The sequence below is a fragment of the Dermochelys coriacea genome, chromosome 1 (genome assembly GCF_009764565.3).
Source record: "Dermochelys coriacea isolate rDerCor1 chromosome 1, rDerCor1.pri.v4, whole genome shotgun sequence".
NCBI classification, from domain to species: Eukaryota; Metazoa; Chordata; order Testudines; family Dermochelyidae; genus Dermochelys; species Dermochelys coriacea.
Window position 1 is genome coordinate 59,748,221 of NC_050068.2, and position 22,529 is coordinate 59,770,749.

Genomic DNA, 22,529 nt, shown 5'->3' on the forward strand with positions numbered 1-22,529 from the left:
TTTTTTCCCCTCTACTTGCACTTCTCTGCCTGGGAACAAGCTGACTTCTGGAAGATAAATACACAGAATTCAAGGGGGAGGTGGAAAGAGGAGCAGATTAATATTTTGAATCTAACAAAAATCTTAGTAGCTTAAATCACTACTGTTCCCATGGAAATTCCCTTTTCCCCACTACAAAGAATTTACTAATGATGCAGCAACATAATTTACATGGAGTGAGTGAAATTTTCATGAACTCTTGTTTTTTGTTTCTAGAACCTAAAGATATTTATAGGGAGGAGTGCTTTTTTCTCTTAAAACTTTGAATACTTAAATTCAAGTCGCACTTTCAGAAGACAACGAAGTAATGATAAATTATAGTCAGTCTTGTACTATAGAGACTCAAAACTGACCCCCCACTAGAAAATGTAACTATCACGTAAAGAAAAAAACACCCAGACAGCTGAATAGGAGGCAATGTCATTATTATTTGTGCTTCTACAGACCTCAACTGAGCATGATGCCATATTGTGTGAGGTGTTATACATACACATAACAAGAGACAGTCTGTCCCCTGAAAAATCTCTAAATAGATACCCTAGACAAACGGTGAGGGGAAGAAATATTATCCCTCAATTTACAGATGGGGAATTGAGAAAGACTAACTCACACAAGGTCTATGGCAAATCTAGGAATGGACATCAGCTCTCCGGGGTCCCAGATGATGGTTTTAACCTTTCTTTCACAATTGTTATTTATTTTTATAGTGCTCAAAATCATGTTAGCATACTAGGAATTTAGGCCCAGATCCTGAATGGGAGTTGGGTGCCTAAATACCTTGGAGGATTTGGGGCTTAGGGCTTGCTCCAGTTCCCTTGGACATCATGGAAGTTTTTCTAATGTCATCAGTAGGATTTTGATCAGGCTCTAATAGAACAAATAGAAAATTGTATTCCCCTAAGAGCTTACATTTTACACTTCAAGCATGATACAACAAGTAAGGGCAGCAAAGAAGGAGGGCATTGGTTCGAGCAAAGAAAGGCTTCCAGCAATAAGATCTCACACACACACACTTATTCGGTTTAGGTATATGTACATCTTGATAACTCAATCAAGATTTTTTTTTAAAGATAATTATGTTTGATTCACTTCTTATGGACATCCTGAAAAAGGTGAGTCTTAACATGGGATTTGAATCAAGAGACCAGAATTGAGAGGTTCTTTCCATGTACAAGAGGTTGGACAGGAAAAAAAAAAGAGTTCCTTGTTGGACTAGTGTACAAACAGGAAGTTCAGGCTGGTGTCATTGGGGGAGTACAGGCGGTTCAGGGAGTAGACGTAAGATTCTGTGCAATTATTTAGGACCCTGAAGGTTTTTCCTCCATTCTTTTTCTAATGATTTTTAACACTGTGGTTTCTGCCCATGTGGGACAGCTGGACCAGATTAGCAGACTAATACCTCAGCTTTACCAACTGGTTGTGCACACTCTAACCTACGTTTCTCCAAACCATGGGCCAGATTCACAGCTGTGCTAGAACTTTGCTTGCTGCAGTTGAGAAGATAGTGAGCAGAGACGGTTTGAAGCCACTCTTCACTCTCAAATCCCCAGGTTGCAGCCCCTGGCATAGATGGACCAACCTCAAAGCTGGTTACACTAGGCTCACCAGAGAGCAGTATGCTCCAACTAGGGGACACTGACAGCTAGCCAAGTTCCCTTCACTGTGGGTGACTGGGTAGGGAGCTAGTGGCACCAACTCTACTTCCTCAGGGATTCCCTCTTGATGGAGGCAACCTCAGCTGCTCCATTAGGGTAGATTTCTGCCCCCTTTGCACTGGTAGAACAGGACAAAGGGGCTGGAGCAGGGACCAGGTTTTGGCCTTATGACTTCAAATTGTGACTGGAGATGGACCTGAACCGCATTTTAAAAAAACAAACAAACACACACACCCTCCCTGAATGTTGGAGAAGTGAAGATTTCAATATGGAATTCACAGCTCAGGCCTGTCATTATAATGGACTGAAACAATACTATCCCCTCCCCCCCCCCAAAGCTTCTCCTCCTAAACACTGAGAAAGTTTGGACCCAGATCTGGATCCGAACGCAACAGCTTAGATTTACCTGCCTGAATTTAATGTGCTGAACTGGAATACCGAATCTAGACTTTAGTGGATTAGGAATTAAATCCCAGCTCAGATGTGCACTTCAAGGCATGGGCCCAGCTGCTCATGACTGCAGAACAGTTGCAAAACTGGAGTTTGGAGCAGCCCATGCTGTGCTGTGGCGCATTCAAATTCAGCATGTTTCTGTGATTCAGAAGGGGAACCTAGGACACCAGTTAAAGAAGCCTGACATTCGATAAAATCTCTACCAAACAGGGGGTTTGGAAACCCCTGGTTTGGGGTTTATTTTCTCCTAGTAAAAATGAATGTTTTATGTCACAGCCCTGCACTTTCAGGACATGTTATTGAAAGAGTTTTATATTACACTTAAATTGCCTTATTGGGAAAGCTGGAAATTGTCTGATTTAAGGAAAGAATTTCTATTGTCTCTGAGTGGATTTGGTCTAATTAGCTCAACTGACACCAATAAATCTGCTCTCCTCTCAGACATGCTGTTACTGTAGTAACTTGTAAATGCATACTGGATGATGAGTTTATTAGAGCCAGTCTGAACTGGTAAATTTAAAAGCACAGCAGGAAACCAGTTCCTCCTTTTCTTTTCCTTTCCATATTAATGTTTTCCCTGTGTGACTGTAACCCAGAAAGCCATCAGATCAGATCCAGGGCCCCCCTGAACCGTTCACTTCCCTTTCAAACCAAGCATATGCAGCCCAGAACTACTTTATCTCTTTGCTTTCAATTAAAGCCCTAATAGCTTTGCACTTTGTAACAAGGTTTGTATGAAATGCAGACCGAATAAAGGGTGAAACAAATTGTCTGCTACATCCTAATTTTTGTACTGGCATTTTTCGCAGTGCAGCCCAAGTCAGAGGCAGCACGTGGCTGCAGCACCAAGAAGCAGAGCAAGGGCCATATTGTGACTCAGAAGTTATCGACTGCTGGTTAAGGGCACCAGCAGATTATTTCCCGTCTGGAGCAAGAAGGGAAATCAGAGCAGGAATTGTGACTCTGAGTCACAATTCTTTCCTTGCACTGCTGCTGGGACAGGCTAGCTATACATCACCTCTTACCCGGCACGAGACATAAAATCTCAATCGAGTCCAAAGGGAAGGGGATAAATAAAGGATATCTTAATGCATAAAATAAGCCATACTAAAAGTTATATTCACTCCACTGTCCTAGGCCCAATCCTTCATCATTATGAAAATGTGCATAGAACACTTCTAATTTGTGCAGTACATTGACTGCAGACTGCACTAATCATTTCAGGTGAAACCACTGTCCAGCTGTGCCTAGGTTGATGTCAGCCAGACTGCCTTGGCACTCCATGGAACATTTCTCCTTTGCTTTTATACATGTTATGCAGTCAGTGATGTCTGTTGCCTTCACTATCTTGCTTTCAAGCTCCTGAATGCACATTCCAACACCATCCTGCACCTACTGAGTGCATAGCTGAACCTGCATCTCTGCACATTTGTGTAGTCAGTTATGAAAAGGTGTCATTGGCCGGGGGAAAGGAAGGTATGCACAGTCACCCAGAATTACAGTGGGGATGAAAACAACATTAGTGCCTGTTCCAGCCTAGAAAGGGAACCCTCTGCAACTCCACTCCCCCATCTTGGGCCTGGGAGGGGGATAGGTGAAGAGCTCCAGGAACTGCAGGAGGGGCAAAGGTGGGGCTGGAAGAGGTGATGTGGAGGAAGAATGGATGGAGAGCTGGGGGACAAGATTGAGCTAAGGTTTGGGGAGCAGAATTAATTGCCGTGAAGGGGATGGTCAGATGTGGGGATGAGAACAGCTGCAGTGGGGGCCAAAAAAAGTCACCGTAATAAATTTGGGATCATTGGCAACACACTGTCTCTCACACACACACACACACACACTAGGGATGGGCAAGGGAGAATTCAAAAATCAAAAGACTGGCCCAAACCCCACAATATAATTGACTCATGGAAATAAAGCAGTATATATGGTCTGTAGATTCATAGACTCAAAGACTATAAGGCCAGAAGGCCATTGTGATAATCTAGTCTGACCTCCTACACATCACAGGCCATAGAACCTTGCTAATCCACTCCTGCAATAGGCCCATAACCTCTGGCCTCAAATCTTGATTTAAAAAGACTTCCAGTTGTAGAGAATCCACCATTTATTCTAGTTTAAATTAGCAAGTGACCCGTGTCCCATCCTTCAGAGGAAGGCAAAAAAAGCCCAGGGTCTCTACCACTCTGACTTTGGGGCAATTACTTCCCTACCCCAAACATGGTGATCATTTAGACACCGAACATGTGGTCAAACCCCATCAATCACACATCTGGGAAATAATTCTGTGTAGTAACTCAGAGCCCTCCACTGCTAGTGGTCCATCTTCAGCTGTTGGAGATATTTGCTAATAGCAGATGCAGAGGGGCCATACACTGTTGTGCCATATGCAGATGGGCCATCATACCATTTACTCCATACATTTATTAAGTTCAGTCTTGAAGCTAGTTAGGTTTTTTGCCCCCACTGCTTTCCTTTTGCCCCCACTGCTTCCCCACGAGCTTTTCTGACAGCTATCACTTTGAAGACTATTTGGACTGTACCATTATTAGTAGCATTTGTCCTCTAATCGATATATGGGAATTAAAATCTCCCATAACCACACAATTTTCAGTAGTATTTATTTCATTAGAAATATTAATGAAGAGGATTCTATTCACATCCAAACTGGATCTTGGGGGTTTGTAGCAGACCCCAAGCACTATACCAGTGGAGCCTCTGTTACCATTCTTCCCCAAAGTGAAATTGACCCAAAACAGATTCTGGTTTATCTGTTCCATCTCTTTTCATTTCTTTATAGTCTAGTCATTAAAATACAATGCTACTCCACCACCTTTACTTTATTTGTCTTTCCTGACCAGCACATACCCTTCAATTCCAGCCATGACTACTATTCAACCATGTTTCTATTATCCCTGTAATATCTGGTTTCATTTTCAGGATCAGTAGTTCTAGTTCCTCCATTTTGTTACACAGGCTCTTTGCACTGGTGTACAGACATCTTAGTTGTTTCCAATTGGCCTCTAGGGATAGTCATTTTCTGCCAGTATCATCTCGCTGACTGTTATTGTTATTGGTCTTGGCACTATCTTTCCTTTTGTTGTCTGTTCACCTAATCTATGTTGTTCCTGTCTCCATTGCTGTATCCTCTTTCACTGGATTTTCCTCCAGCTCAATATTGGAAACAGGCATGGAGATTACATGAGCATCTCCTAACAGTCTTCCCCCTAATTCCTAGTTTAAAGCTCTTTTAATCAGTTGTGTCAACCTGTATCCCAGAAATCTCTTCCCCGTCCCTCTCAGATGGAGTGCATCTCATGAGAGCTGTCCTCTGACCACTGGGAGGTATTCACGGGAAACATCCCAAATCCTCCTTATAGCACCATTACTTGAGTCCTCTGTTGATCATCATTTTTATATAAAAAAACCTCACCTTCATGATTTTTTGGAGTTGGCAATACTGCAGCCCTATGTACATACCCATGAACCTTCCACAGTGATCCGTGAAGGCATGCCTGATCACTGAATGGTACCCTTTTCTGTTCGTGTGGATGCATCAGTGCCTCCTTCAGGTCAGGAACCTCAGCTATTTACATCCCTTTGATCTCTGACACAATGGCCACCTTGATCACATACTCCTGCAAAACAAAATGCAAATTTTCCACAGCACGTACTGTTTTGGCCACAGCCACAAACTGGTACCCAACTGATCTATTGCTATCTGGGGCAACCAGATTCTACAGGGGTGGTCATCTCTCTTAATTTTCATTAGTTGTCTACATTTAGGGGAGCTCCTCCTCATGGTCTGGCACTGTAGTGTCAGGGCTAGCTCACCACAGAAGCACAGAATAGTCTCTTTCCATATCCTGATGTCACACAGTCACTGCAGCTCATCCCAGGTCTTAAGAACAACTCAGTCGCACCTGCCTGTGGTTGTACTGCACACCCAAAAGCCACACTTTTCCCACTGAAGATCAACTGCCAGTACAGCACAGAGCTGTCTACTCAGGCAGTGGTAGGTGCATGAACATTGCTCCATCATGAGTCAGATGGGTGCTGACAGAAAATCCTTCATCTGCATTCCCACTTTCTCTTCAGCTGCTTCACAAATGCTTTTCAAAAGCTCCAGCAAACATCTTTCTTGCTGGGGAAGGACAGAGCTGAACATTCACTCTGGCGTCTCTTTTGAGAAAAGGATGTTGAAATGGTAAAAGTCATCAGGGGACTTACATGATTATCACTGAGGAACAATGAGAGTTTAACCTCTTCCACCACAGCTTCCCATAGCTCCCAGAAGACATGCTGAAATTTCCCAGAAGCCCCCACTTCAGCAAAGTGGGCTAGGAACTGAGTGATAGGTATCTGGAAAACAATATGGTACAGTGCTATCATGGACACAGAACAAAACTACTGCCAACCTGCATCAAAACCAACAAGAGTAGTGAGGACACACAGCACAGTTGGGGCATACCGCTGTGTGATCCTACTGGTTCAGTTATTAATGGTGCAAAACTCTAGCGTCGACAAGGCTTAAAACAGCAATTTCTCTCCTTATACAGTGGTGCCTCATTAGAATCATTAACACATTCCAGCAGCACAGTGTCACTATCTCATGCCTGATTACGTTGCAAACTGAGATGAGTAAAATGAGTTTGAAATTGTCCTCTCAGCACCATTTGATAGTGGTGAAAATAACTCCTTCCACTATCAAACCCTTGACTAATATACAGTACTTAAGATAGTCTGCTGATGCATTCATAAATTAATAGGATTTCATGTAATTAAAATTTTAAATACATCTCTAACATGGGCTCTGATTTTGGATATCTTAATTTCAGCTATGGAAATTTGGCTTTTGACATCATGGGTTCCCCTCCACCCCTTTGCTTTCATCCAACAGATTTATAAAATCTCATTAGCATACTAAAAAGAGCAGAAAAGAAATTAAATAAAGCCCAGAATTAAAAGGATTGCTAGTTTCTTCATGTTAACTTTAGAACTTTACTCCCTATGTGATAGGTGTAAATAACATGTGGGTATATAACAGTTGGTGGCAAATGGGTCAAATGGGAGCTAAGAATTAGAGAACTAGTGGAAATAGTTTCTATATTGCTGGGGAGATAGGGTGGGGCTCATATAAGCAGAGAAAACGAGGATGTCAGGAAGAACTTAGGATAAGTAGCACATTTCACAGACTATGGCACAAGTTAATAGATCAGGTCCCTTTAAGGAACGTTTATACAATTTTTGATAGAAAATCATAACCTTTCTATAGAAGATGTGGAACTCTGTCCCTTAAGCAGCCTGCATCAGCTAAGGAAAGAAGGGATCATTTGGGACATTCCAACCCTACCCTTCTACCCACTGCACCCAGGGGCTTCCTGGGCACCAGGCCTTGTTCCACCCCTTTGTTTAGGGTTGCCAACTTTCTGATTGCAGAAAACCAAATATCCCTGCTCCGCTCCTGTGCCCTGCCCCTTTCCTGAGGCCCCACCCTGACCCTTCTCCAAGGCCCCACCCCCACTCATTCAATCCCCCCACCCTCCGTTGCTCACTCTCCCCCACCCTTGCTCATTTTCAGCAGGCTGGGTAGGGAGTTGGGTGTGGGAGGGGGTGAGGGCTCTGGGGTGGGTCAATAAATGAGGGGTTCAGAGTGTGAGAGGGGGCTCTGGGCTGGGGCAGGGTGATAGGGTGTGGAAGCAGGTACAGGCTCTGGGCTGGGGCCAGAAATGAGGTGTTCAGGGTATGGGGGGGCTCCAGGCTGTGGCAGGGGGTTGAGGTGTAGGAGGAGGTGAGGGCTCTTGCTGGGGGTGCAGACTCTGGTGTGGCTCTGGGGATGAGGGGTCTGGGGTGCAGGAGGGGGCTCAGGGCTGCAGCGGGAATGAGGTTCAGGCTCTGAGAGTGAGTTTGGGTATGGGAGGGGGAATGGGGTGCAGGAGGGAGTTCAGGGTGCAACTTCCAGGCAGCATTTACCTCAGGCAGCTCACAGAAGCAGCCAGCATTTCCCTCTGGCTCCTAGGCAAAGGTGCAGCTAGCCAGCTCTGCGTGCTGCCTCTGTCTGCAGGCACCACCCCTGCAGGTCTCATTGGCCATGGTTCCTGGCCAATGGGAGCTGCGGAGCTGGTGTTCAGGTTGGGGGCAGTGTGCAGAGACCCTATGGCCACATCTCCACCTAGGAGCCAGAGGGAAATGCCAGCGACTTCCGGGAGCCGTGTGGAGCCAGGGCACGCAGGGAGTCTGCCTTAGCCCTGCTGCACTGCCGACTGGACTTTTAACGGCCTGGTCAGTGGTGCTGACCGGAGCCACCAGGATCTGGTTTTGACCATGTGTTCCGGTCAAAACCCGGATGCCTGACAACCCTACCTTTACCTCTCCATGTAGTGGAGCAGAAGCAGGGTAGAGACTGGACTATAGAAATCTAGAGACCCTTGGGACTCTTCTTTCTCCAAAGCAGACAGCAACAGATATGGTCAAGAATGCAGAGTAAGTCAAGGCCTCCTTGCCCTGTGTTGGACTCAGAGTCGCCCATGCAACCTTAATTTGGCCCTCCTGTGTGTACGTGTAAGGTAGCGTACACTCCACCTGCAATGCCCCTTTGTGTCAAGGTGTGACGCTGCAAGGCTTCTCATCTCTGACACCTCTTGCAACATCTGCCTCTCACCAGGTATTCCATGGCTCAGCCCTCCAGCCTAGTCACAAGAAGTTCAGCCCCCCTCTGGGCTATCAAGAAGATCCAAACGAAAGTTTATAACATGTCTCAACATGAAAGACCCTTTGGCCCCTCCTATTGGGCTATTCCTCAGCCTGTCCTTTGGACTTAGTCTTCAGCCCCATCCTGGGCTCAGTATTCCTTTTGTTGGGCTTGCAAGCCTCTTCCTCCAGGGCATGTAGGGGAACGCAGGGCCACCCTGCATTCTGGGTCCTAGCCCAAGGACACTTTGTGAAGCAGGTAGGTCTGCTTCTTCAAACATCCTGCTTTTCCCTGGGCCACTTCCTACCTCTAAGCCCCCTTGTGCTGCTTCTTCACAGCCTGTGCTTAACACAGCTTCCCTTTGGTTCTCAGCCTCTGTCTTCTGCACTGAACTAATAAGTGTTCCATCCCTCAGGGGTGCTACTGAAGTGCTTTTACTGACCCTACCTCTGGGCCTCCCCCACAGGATCCTAACCTGCTCCCGGTGAACCCTACCTGACTACTTCCCTATTTAAAGTCTATCTTTTAACCCCATCCCAGGACCGATCCTGTTTCCTGTAGGATTTCTCTTGTAGAAAGAAACCCTATCTCCTCCTTACTCAGTTCCCTTTGGTTCCATATAAGGCCCAGGTACTTAAAGATCTTTACCTAGCTCTGTCCCCTCTGGCTAGGAGACAATCAATCAATCAATCACAGGTGCACTAATTGTCTCTTAATCTTCTTGTCTGACAGTTGATGGGAGTAAACCCCATCGTATGCACCATATATACAGCCTAGACCAGGGGTCAGCAACCTTTCAGAAGTGATGTGCCAAGTCTTCATTTATTCACTCTAATTTAAGGTTTGGCATGCCAGTAATACATTTTAACGGTTTTAGAAGGTCTCTTTCTATAAGTCTTTAATATATAACTAAACTATTGTTGTATGTAAAGTAAATAAGGTTTTTAAAATGTTTAAGAAGTTTCATTTAAAATTAAATTAAAATGCAGAGCCCCCGGACCAGTGGCCAGGACCCGGGCAGTGTGAGCGCCACTGAAAATCAGCTAGTGTGCCGCCTTTGGCATAGGTTGCCTATCCCTGGCCTAGAATTATGTGTTATAATATTTTTTGTGCAGGACCCCTGACTCATTCAGTGCACAGGAGGGACATACCTTGTGGGGAAGAATCGTGTGTGTACTGAAGAAGGCTGTTTTCTGTAGGATCCCTGCTTCATTTGTTGTAGAAGGTGGTGAATGAGGCAGGGGACTGCAGAAAGAGAATGAGTAATCTTATGGTTAAATCAGTTGAATATTGACCTAGAGGATTGGATTCTGTGCTTGCCTCTGCCACAGAGTCTATGTGATGCTGGGCAAGTTACTTGAATGCACAAGTGGGAAAAGTTTAATTTATTTTCTGAGTGCCTGACTTGAGACCTTGGAGTCAGATTTGCAGAAGTGCTGAGTGCTTACAGCTGCAACTGAAGTCAATGGGAGCTATATGTTGAACACATGAAAAATCAGGATACTTTGATCTTAATTGATGGGTGTCTCAGTTCCATATCTGTAAAATGGGGAAAATATACACTCATCTCACAGGGGTACTGTGAAGGTAAATTCATTAATATTTGTGAAGCTTTCAGCTACTATAGTGATGAGCACCACAGAATAGTCCATGAGGAAATTAATAATTCTGTCTTCAGAGCAGGGTTTGAATAGAATACAGCAAATAAGGCGTAAAGCCACACATTAAACAACAAGAAGAAAACAAAATTAAGTGAGCACTATCCAATCTGTGCCCTGAATGATGTGGGGGTCCTCTGGAAAAATGTGATCCTGTAACTGAAGGCTGTTATCTCATATTGCATATGCACAGGGAGTTCAAATAAAGGTTGCATGGGGAATGCTCGACTGAGGAACTCCTCCCCAAATTACAGTGTGGCTTCAGGCCATCCCAAGGCACAACTGAAATGATCTTTGTGGCACAACAGATTCAGGAGAAGTTCAGAAAGCAACACCAAGAACTGTTCATGGCATTCATTGACCTAACCCAGGTCTCTGACTCTATCAATCGTGATGCCCTATGGAAAGTGCTGCGTCGTTTTGGTTGTCCACAGAAATTCATTTCCATCATCAGACTACTCCATGATGGGTTGACTGCCACCATTCTGTGCAATGGCTCAGAGACCGAACCATTCATCATTTGCACTGTTGTCAAGCAGGGCTGTGTCATTATGCCATTCTTCTCCATTTACCTTGCCATGACCCTGATTCTCATTCATGACTGCCTTCTTGATGGAATCAGGACTGAGTATAGTATGGATGGTCAACTCCTCAATCTCCGACGTCTCCAAACAAAATCTAAGATCACGAGAACTGGCATCACTGATTCAGTATGCAGATGATTGCGTCATTCTCACACACACAGAGGCCAATCTGCAAAGTACCCTAAACCTTTTTGCAGATACCTATCACAGCCTAGGTCTCTCTCTCAACATCGTGAAAATCAATGTACTCTACCAGCCCTCACTTGCATAAACTATTCTTCATACTCCACAAATCACCATCAATGGAGAACCCCTGCAAAATGTGGGCCATTTTCCATACTTTGATAGCCACCTCTCCCAAACAGTGAGCATTGACACAGAAATTGAAAACAGGATCGATTGTGCCAGCACATTCTTTGAAAGACTACTCAAACGAGTCTTCAATGATAAGGATCTGCAAACAGGCACCAAAATCTTGGTTTACAATGCAGTTGTCATCCCCACCTTTCTCTATGGGTGAGATCTGGGTAAACTATAGATGGCATCTCAAGTGGATGGAATGGTTCCAACAGCACTGCTTCAGGAGGATTCTTAGGATCAGCTGGGAAGACTGATGCACTAACATTAGCATTCTCTGTGCAGCCAACATCAGCAGTATAGAAGGGCAGGTGATGAAACACCAACTCCACTGAGCTGGCCACTGTGTATGTAGGCGTGTACATAGGCCTGACACTTGCCTCCTGAAACAAGTACTCTTTTCTCAGTGAAGTCAGGGAAGAATGTTGGCATACTGTGGGGCCATGCGGGTACCCATAGCAGTGCTGCTGACTTGAAGGCATAAATCATCCCCAAATCTGAAATAGTTGTGGGTGAGGGGACGATTTATACCTTCAAGTCAGTGGCACTGCTATGGGTACCCGCATGGCCCCACAATATGACAACATTTTTATGGCTGATTTAGAGCAACGATTCCTCAACTCTTGTCCCCTAGCGCCCCAACTCTACTTGCGCTACATTGATGATATCTTCATCATCTGGACCCATGTACATTGGCCAAACCGGACAGTCTCTACGCAAAAGAATAAGTAGAGACAAATCAGACATCAAGAATTGTAACATTCAAACCAGTAGAACACTTCAATCTCCCTGGACACTCAATAACAGACTTAAAAGTGGCCATTCTTCAACAAAAAACCCTTCAAAAACAGACTTAAAAAAGAAACTGCAGAACTGGAATTAATTTTCAAACTTGACATCATCAAATTAGGTCTGAATAAAGACTGGGAGTGGCTGGGTCACTACAAAAAGTAATTTTCCCTCTGTTGATATTCACCCCTTCTTGTCAACTGTTGGGAATGGGCTACATCCACCCTAATTGAATTGGCCTCATTAGCACTGACCCCTCCCCCCCCCCACACACTTGGTAAGACAACTCTAATCTTTTCATGTGCTGTGTATTTATACCTGCCTATTGTATTTTTCACTCCATGCATCTGATGAAGTGGGTTTTAGCCCACAAAAGCTTATGCCCAAATAAATGTGTTAGTCTCTAAGGTGCCACAAGGACTCCTCATTGTTTTTGCTGCTACAGGCTAACACAGCTACCCCTCTGAAGCCTTAAAAAGGGAAGCATCAGTCCAACAAACTGGGAGGACTCAGTGCAGAACACACTGGTGCCATACCATACACCAAACCAGAGCTCACTCTGTTTCCTTCCCCTCTTGTCCCATACCCCTATGCCAGGGATCCCCAGTTTTTTAAGGTTCCACTCCCAGTATTCCTCTTAGCATTAGGGGCTGGGGGGCCTTGAATTCTGGCCCACAGAGCTCTTAGTCACTAGTAACTTCCAACTGGTCACCTAGCGACCCCTTTGGTTGCTAGATCTAGAAGCTGAACTCTGTCCGAGGATTCTGGGATCTGATTGACAGAACTCTAGAGGGTCCCGATTGGCTCCCTGCTTGTATTTAAACTGAGTGGAAGAACAGGAATTTGTCCATGCACTGGATTTTCCCTGTTTAGAACTGCTTTCTTTACACTACCTGCTCCTGCTGCTTGACTCTGATCTCCTGGTAACCTGATCCTGCCTGCCTTGTGACACCTGACTCCTCGTATGCCCTCTAGCCTCTTTCAGACTCTGACCTTCTGGTACTGGACCCAACCTGGTGCTCAACACTCACTCTGACCACTAAGTCAGATTGTTCTCATCCCAGTCATGACACCTATTCAGTCCCAGTTTCCCCCAAATTCCAGTCCAATCCTCTCCCATGGCTCCTTGTTCCATTCTACACTCCCTGCCTCCCCCCTCAAGTCATGATCTTGTCCACTCTGCACTCAAACCAGGCAGCTTGCTCCTCAAACTGCCTGGTCTCAACTGGAGGTGGAGGGGATGGGAACATACAAGGGACAGGCTCCCTGTTCTTAGTACTGGTGCCCAGCCTCATTCCAGCCCACAACAGCACAGGGAAAGTCCTATTATGCCTTGGGCTGGTGCATGCTCAGTGTGATGGAATCTTTGGGGAAATTTATCTGTTCAAGTCTCTTCTGAGGATATGCAAATTTGATTTTCAGATGCTTATAACTTAGTACAACTTGGTCAGAATGTCACAGGAACAGCAAAAGGCACATCTCCAATGCAAAGGCTGCCCCCCTACCAAATTTCAAGTTCCTGCTCCAAAGCAAGGAGAGGGGTGGACATTATGTTGTTCTGGTGGGCTCCACCCACCATCTCAAGATTTAAATAGGCTTATACCTTTTACCAGAGCTACATTCACTTAAAAAACATTTGTGGAAAGTATATTTATTATGGAAGTTTAATAACTTTGTGACAAATATTTATTGAAGTTTAATGCATCCGATGAAGTGAACTGTAGCTCACGAAAGCTTATGCTCTAATAAATTTGTTAGTCTCTAAGGTGCCACAAGTACTCCTTTTCTTTTTGCGAATACAGACTAACACGGCTGCTACTCTGAAACCTGTTAGAGGTCTGTTCTTTTTATATTGTAACTATTGAACCTCAATAAATATGGTTTTAATAATTAAATGGCATTTAATTAAACACTAAAAGTGATATTTTTAACTCCTTGACTGCTGCTGAATGTCCCAAGTTCCATATTTGATGCAGAATGCACATTCTGAGCTCTGCTGGGATGTACCAAGAACAACCAGATGTTTCACTGATTTTAAATGAAACATCAATAGGAGTCTGCCGCACAGCTAATAGAGAGGAGAACAAGCAGCAAATTGGTTACATTTAATCAATTCCTTATTTGAGATACTTCATTTAAAGTGTGGCTCTCAGATTATATGAACGAACATCAGAACTCCATGAGGGAGAAAATTCAGACATTGTGGACTGTAGAACTAGAAATCATTCGTAAAGTGGGAAGAAATATATTAGTAATATGTGATTTGTGTCATAGATGAGGTGTGCAGGAGCTGGGGAGGGCATGGGAGTCTAATTCAAAGAGAACTCTGTCTGCCTTAACTGACAGGTAGAAATATGGGAGTGAGGGTCTACCAAGCCTGTTGTAATCCAGCACAAAAGTTCAAGCACCAGAGAAAGCAAGTAATTTGCGTCCATAAAAGGAACAGTGTCTGTTTCTCACCTGTACTATTTGTAAAATTCCATCTTATCAAGGTGCACTGGGCTGTCACTCAATCCGAATTTTCACAAAAAATAAGAAATGTAGGGCTGCAAGTGACTTCGAGAAGTCATCAAGTCCAGCTTCCTGCACGGGGGTTGGAGCAAATAAACTTACATGTCCCTGGCAGGTGTTTGCCTAACTTGTTCTTAAAAGCCTCTAGTGAAGGTGCCACAAGAACTCCTTTTCTTTTTACAACCTTCCTTGGTAACCTATTCCAGTACTTAACTATCCTTGTAGTTAGCAAGATCTTCCTAATATCTAACCTAAATCTTCCTTGCTGCAGATTAAGCCTATTATTTCTTGTCCTATCGTTAGTGACGTGGAGAGCAAATGATCACCGTCCTCTTTATAACAGCCCAGCACATATTTAAACATATAAGATCCCCCCTCAGTCTTCTCTTCTCAAAACTAAACATGCTCAGGTTTTAACGTTTCCTCATAGGTCAGGTTTTCTAAACAATGTATCATTTTTGTTGCTTTCCTCTAGACACTCTCCAATTTGTCCACATCTTTCTTAAAGTGCAGTGTCCCAAACTGGACACAATACTCCAGCTGAGACTTCACCAATGCTGAGGAGAGTGGGACAATTACTTCCCATGTCTTACATACTGCTTTCTTACACTCTTGTTAATGGGCCCCAGATTGATATTAGCCTTTTTGGCAACCACATCACTTTTTGGCTCATGTTCAGTTTGTGATCAACTATGACTCCGGATCCTTTTCAGTGGTACTTCTGCCTGGCCAGTTATTTCCCATTTTATATTTGTGTATATTGCACTTGTCTTTACTGAATTTCATCTTGTTAGTTTTAGACAAATTCTCCAATTTGTCAAACTCATTTTGAATTCTAGTCCTGTCCTCCCAAGTGCTTGCAACCTCTCCCAGCCTTGTGTCATTTGCATATTTTCCACTTCATTTTATACAAGTTATTAATGAAAACATTGAATAGTACCAGAGATAGGAAGGACCCCTGTGGGACCCCACTAGATACATCCTCCTAGTCTGGCAGTGAACCATGATAACTACTCTTTGAGTACAGTTCTTCAACCAGTTGAGCACCCACCTTATAGTAATTTCATCTAGACCACATTTCTCTAGAATGTCATATGGGACCTTGTCGAAAGCATTACTAAAATTTAAGAAAAATCACATCTACTGCCAAAATGGCAGTACGGAGAAAGTGCAGCCTTCTGGGAAGAGCAGGGTGTTGGGATTCCTGTGTTTTATCTTCCGCTCTGCCACTGATTTGCTAAGTGACCCTGTGCAAAGACTCCCATTGACTTTGACTTTGGATCAGGCCCGTGGCCGGCCTGAGCAAATAAGCATGGATTTTGAGAGAATTAATTAATGTTTCTAAAGCACTCTGTGATCACTGGATAAAACCCAGTTATACAAGTATCCAGAGAGAGCTGACTACTAACAACAGTTGCTCATCTGTCAGCAAATCCTTATTGGCCAGGTACAGAGAAAGTCATCCCTATTCACTGAGCGTGATGGTCTCATTTTCCTGTCAGCTAACAGAAACGAATAACCCTACAGTTCTGTCATTACTAAACCAGAGGCCCAATTCTTCTCTCACATACAATAGTGTAAATCTAAAGTAGTCAGATTATTTATATCTCAGTATGCTAACAGGTGCTAACGAAGATGGGGGCCCCATTGTTCTAGGTGCTGTATGTGCACTTGTGGTGACACTCTCTGCTTCAAAGAATTTACAGTCTATATAGTCCAGACAGACAAATGGTGGAAGAAAGGAAAGATTATTATCCCTGTTTTACAGCTGGAGAACGGAGTCAGAGAGATATTAAGTGATTTGCCCAGGTTCAAACAGAAAATGTGTGGAAGAGCCAGAAACTGAACCTGGATCTTCTTCATCCTAACAACAAGCCCAAACTTCCTCTCTCTCGTTTTGTGATTCAGCTGAGTTTGCCATGTATTTATAAATATGTCTTTTGGCAAATGGATCAGTTAGGCATTACACTTGATTGTTTGTTTTTAAAGAGAACCACAGTCCAATAAGCCATACTTTCAAAAAACCATGACAGGAGGAAGCTGTTTGAGTGGGTCAAACATGGAAAAAAGTTCATAAGTATTCATTTGAACACTTAAACTAATTCACTATTAGTCTATATACCACTTAAATCTCAAGGATTTTAGGAGATATTTTAGCAAATGAGTTTTCTGGCAGGAATGTTCACTGAGACTACGGATTTTAAACAAATCTTGCAAAATATTTGCAGAAGTGAATTTTGAATTCATACGTGTAAGTATTCATACCAGAAACTCAAAGCCAAAGGTTGCTGTTATCCAGTCAGACAATAGAAGCATACCACATGACCTTCATGTAATCAACCTATCTTGAAGTTCCAGTATTTCATACTAATCTGACCTGAAACAAGATACCAACCTGGCATTCTTCACTGAAATGATTCAACAAATCCTTTCCACTACTGAATGCATTTGAGAAATTCACAATTTGTTTGTGGAAACTTCACAAAGCTAGGAAGAGGTAAAATTCAGTAAATAAAATTATTCATTACTAATTATTTACCCAGCTCCTGAGCCACTAAAGAATGATTGTCATAGCATGATATTTGCAGAGGCATGTCTTTTTTTTTACTACGATTCAGATGGATGAGCTACCATTATACACCATGCTAGTGTAACTTATCAAATTAGGAGAATACATTTTTAAATTCAATTATACCCTCAATGGAAATGGTTTCTCTGACTCTGGTAATCTTTGGAGACGAATTATACACAGTTAATAAAGCTTTACATTTCAAAACCTAATTTTGAATGTTATTCCAGAGGTTAATTTAAGATCCCTCTTCCAAAAGGGAAGTTAAATAAAACTGATAGACGGTTGGAGTTTGTTGAGTGGTTGAGAGGTTTATCAGCATGTGAGTAAGAGTTCATTAGTTTTAATTAGTATAATCACTAATGTTGCATTAACAGTTTGTGGAGTGAAAGTAATTGCTCACACCCATTGTATTAGATGGGGAGATCAGAATTAATTTTATGAAGCAATTAGCATTTCAGCGATTTAAAAAAGGGCCTTTTATGATCTGCTGTCGCAATAACCTCCTTCACCAAGAGATGGTTTAAATTAACTATAACTTTCATCCAGACAGGAAGAAGGAAGAAATTCAGGATAAAGTGTGAACTTGTCATCTCTGACGGTCCCTCTATGATAAGCAAGCCGCTAAAGGCAGACACCTTGATTAGTTTATAATGACCTACTTTATTTTCCAGGCAATGCTGGTTATTTATCAATCTTTGGTCCAGAATCTTGTTGGAAATTTTAAATTCTTGGATTTTAACACAACAAAGTACATTAAAAAAGAATGAAAAAAGAACACAGCATAATAATTTGAAGTAATAATTCTCCAAAGCAAGTACTAGATGGTTCAGTACATGTTTAAATGATCCATTACTCTTTGCATCAAATATCAAAGAAAGTAGATGTACAGGGTCTCAGTGAGAACCACCTATTATGCAGCAGCACATGTAACATTGCCCTCTGGCCACCATAGCTTTACAGGTTACATATCAAAATTCAACTGCCTGAAAAGCCTGGACTCTACAATCATGCCTTTCGAGTGAATATTGACCATTTACATAGTGGGGCAATTTACGAGTAGATACCCCCCAGGATGTCTGGGGTGACAAAGTCCAAGTGCTGTGGAAATAATAATGGAAGGAGACTTCAGTCCAGAATGTGGGACAGGGTGGGATAGTTAGGCCTAAGCAACTTGACATTCACAAGCGAACGCCAAATGGCCTGATAAATTCCCAGTTCTACTAGAGACATAATCAGGAGAGGGACAGGTGATAGATGTTCTGATACACACTGTTGTTTCCTACTTCAGGTGAAATGTGTTAAAATGAACAGGATTGCTGGACAAAGTGTCAAAACATTATATCAACACATTCATTTCGGCACATGGCTTGTTCTGCAGCAGCATGCTCATTGTCTCTCATTGCTTTTGCTGGTGCATGAGCACCTCCTATGGCTGAAAATGGGGGAAAGGGACTTGGGCTTCTAGTAGTAAACTACCACTAGTGTTGAGTGAACCTTGAAGGGCTGAATATCCACTGCATTATTCTGCCTCTGTCACTCACATTCTGTGCTCAAGAGGTGTTGGCAGGGCCCCTCAGAGCAGTGGATCTTGGAGTTAGCTCCCCATTGAGATGTATGAGACAGTTCCCATCACTCACAGAGCTATTGTTTCAGGACGCCCACAGACTGAGGCAGAGGTCACTGCATCAATTAAACTCAAAACATAAACTGAATGTTTCTTCACAACCATGAGGATAGAAATTTGTATTTTTTTGTAATGCAAGCTGAAATGTTAACACAATCACAGGACTCCAAGAGTTGGTGTCTCTGTGCATGGGCTATTGTGCCAATGCCTTAATTTATCATGTGTCCACCTTTTAATATATATGGATTAAAAAAGCAAGATTTAGGCACAAAGTATTTTTATTCATAAAGAAAAATACTGAGGTCATCCTACACAATGAAAATTGATTTTGGTTCATAAATGATGTGTTATGCAACATGTTATTTCAGATAAAAAAAAGTTTGCCAGAGTGTCTCCTTAAAGGGTAATAAAGCTATAAATATTGCATTTCCCTGTTAGGAGCTCTAAGAGCCATAAGTGCATAAAATGCCTCATGCTCTCCTTATTTTTTACAAAATACAGATTTGTTTCCCTTGAACTAATGCAATTGCTTTTTAAAACACATACATCACTTTCATTTAAGATGATTTATTGCAGTCCTGCTGGTTTATCTTTTCCCCTGCCGAACGAGACAGCTATTGGCACCTTTTGCTGTCTGTACAAGTCCACATCTTGCTCACAGTGGGTCTGTCTGATCTCAAAGGTGCTGAGGTCCTTCAGCTTCCATTGATCTCAATAGGATTTGCAGGTGCTCAGCACCTCTCAGGACCAGGACCTGTAAGTATATTCCAAGTCAGTGCCTGGAATGGTATCCTCAGCTTTCATCATGGTTTTTTCTCTTCTTCTTGCAGTATGTATCGAACAGGCATGCAGTCGGTCAGACCTCAATGGAGCAAGGCAGCCTTCATTCCCACCATCCCCTCGAGAGAGTGCACGACCCGCAACTGATTCCTTGCATGTGCCCTCTGTTTTCTTGTCAATGGGAAGGCCATGTAGAAGTGGTGGTATCACATCTGAGACAGACGCACCGGATCAACATCCTTCATGGGGCAGAGATTGTTTTCCTGGCTACAGACATGCACCTCCCTGCACCAACAGATTGGATAATAATGCATTCTTGCCTGGGCCACCATTTTTTGCTTGTGCTCAGGAAGCAGGAGAAATACGAAGGCCACCCCCAGTTCTTTGCCACCATGATGCTGATTGGCACCCCCACACAAGCCGATAACTTCACCTACAGGCTTGAGCTCAACAGGAATCAGAGGCACCTGAAGTGGGAAGCTACCCCGAGATCGGTACTGGAGTGCGTTGACTCTGTCATATCAGATGGCGATTGCCTTGTCCTTAACACCTCACTGGCCCAGCTCTTCTCTGATAATGGAAGCCTGGCTATAGGCATTGCAATAACTGCAAGCAAAGTTCACGCTGCTGAAGCAGAAATGTAAAGAAGAAGACACTGTGCTTCAGCAGCTTGAGAAAGCCAGAACTCATGGACTTTTTTGGGGTCTCAGGTCTTTTGTGGTCTTTCGTACTTGTCCACAGTGGGCATTATGTAAACATCCAGTGATTAAGGCCTTTGTGTAATGTATTCGCTGTTTTGTTAATACAATTTTATGACACATTTTAACGGTGATAATCAAGTTGTTGTCTCCATCAAAACAGCCACTGAATCTCTTGAGCAGAGACTACCAGCATGGAAAGAACCAGCAGGGTGACTTGTAGAATCCTTGGTTTGGATACACTATACAAATACTTTTCCTTTAGTGTCTGCCTAAAAACCAAGTACTAATGAAGCTCTCTGTCCCTGGTAGTAAGGTGAAATATTTCCTATGGGACAGAGGCTCCTGCTTGGCCCATTTGTGGGTGTCATTCATTAGCAACTCCATAGGAACTGGGGGACTGCAATTAGTTTGCTTAAAATGGAGCAAGTTGCAGCTGTCCAAAGCTTTAAGGCACTAAGCAAGAAGATGGCAATACTCCATCAGACCTCAGCAGATGGTCTGCATAGAACATTGCATCATATCACTCACCACCTCTAGGAGCCACTATCTCTATTTAAAGACAAGGGGGAATCACAGACCCAATATCAAATGGCAGATCATATTTATCCCACAGTTACTGTTTATTAACAACAATAACAGCCATTATCATTTAACACTGATAATGAGGTGGAGACTAAAGCCCACAAACAAGTTGGGCCACATTGTGCTAGGCACTATACAAACATATAATAAATGGTAGTCCTTTCCCCCAAAGCCCATAGTCTAAGGCATGTCGACACTGCAGTTGGGAGCTTGCCCCCCAGCCTGGATAAACAGACACACACTATGATCGCTCAAGCTAGCATACTAAAAATAGTAGTGTGGACATTGTGGCAAAGGTGGTGATGTGCGTTAGCCACCTGAGTACAGACCCAGTGGGTTGGGTGGGTTTGTACTAGGGCAGCTCCACACTGCTATTTCTAGACATACCCTAGAGAACACACTTTGGCCTCTCATTATATAGAGCAGGCACAGATGATCCATTCATGCCTTAGATTACCCCGTCCACTGAAGAAAAACCCACTACCTCTAACGAGTATTCACTCCTCACTGATCTAGGGCCTGGAAATCCTAACCCTTTAAATCAGATACCACCACCCAGCTGACGTCATTTTGAACCAAATTAAGTTATATTCTCGTATCGCTCTTGAGAGTGACTGGCTTGCTAAAGGAAAACCAATCTGTCTCTAAAATCAAGGTATCCATAATCTATCATGAGGGTTTTCATATTTTAACATTTATTTTCTCAAATATTCAAAGGGCATTTTTCAGAAAAGAAATCTAAAGCCCGCAAAGGTTTCCAGGATAAGTGTTGCAGCTTGATTGTGCTGTTGTATTCCTGGCCTTCAGCTTCATAGCTTTCACTCATTAATACAGATTTTAAAGTGACAGCTGGAATATCTACCTGCAATATGAATCTTTTTTCCTCCAACTTTACATTTCCCCCTCTTTTTCTATACACCCCCCTGCTCAAAAGTGTTCACAGGACACCAAGTGAGAGTAATGTCATGAAAATTTGTGGGTTTTTCATACGAGCTATTGTTCTGTGATAGCTCTTGATTCTGACCGATTTCTGGTATTGAATCAGCTTCAATACCCTGGATCTGAATATCCCCAAATTTAAGGCAAGTTCAGATCCAGATGTGGAGTTGAACTTTGTGTCTGACCACTGTTTATAGAAGGATAAACTAAAGGTGCATCTTCACTTGGAAAAAAGGTGTGTTCTTAGCTTGAGTTCACTAAGATTTTACCTCATGTTAGTTAAGACAAGGTACCATAAATACTCGTTCATAAGCCAAACTTTTTTAGTAAAAAAGGGAAGCACCAGAGAAGGGGGTCGGCTTATGAATGGGTATAGAGGGAGAGGTGGGACACAGCCCCTCCCCCCAAAAGAGGGGGCAAGGAGAGGTAGCACAGCCAGCAGAGCCAGAAGGGAAGAGGTGGGGCCAGAGTCTCTCCACTTCTGGCCACGCTGCTCTCCCCCCAGCCTCTGAAGCAGCTGCAGCTCCGGGGTTGGCAGGCTGCAGCCGTGCTGCCCAGCCCGCTGGACCACACTGCAGCCATGCTGCTCGGTCTGGC

General features: G+C 43.4%; 1 protein-coding gene across 1 annotated transcript in view; it reads left to right on the plus strand.

Annotated features, from left to right (window-relative positions):
• SIAH3 (siah E3 ubiquitin protein ligase family member 3) overlaps positions 1-21,316 on the plus strand; it is a 66,956-nt gene extending 45,640 nt beyond the window's left edge. The window contains exon 2 of the mRNA XM_038376187.2: positions 19,761-21,316. Within this exon, the coding sequence (XP_038232115.1) occupies positions 19,761-20,354 (594 nt within the window). The 3' untranslated portion in view covers positions 20,355-21,316. The remainder of the gene's footprint in view (positions 1-19,760) is intronic.
• The last annotated feature ends 1,213 nt before the right edge of the window (positions 21,317-22,529 follow it).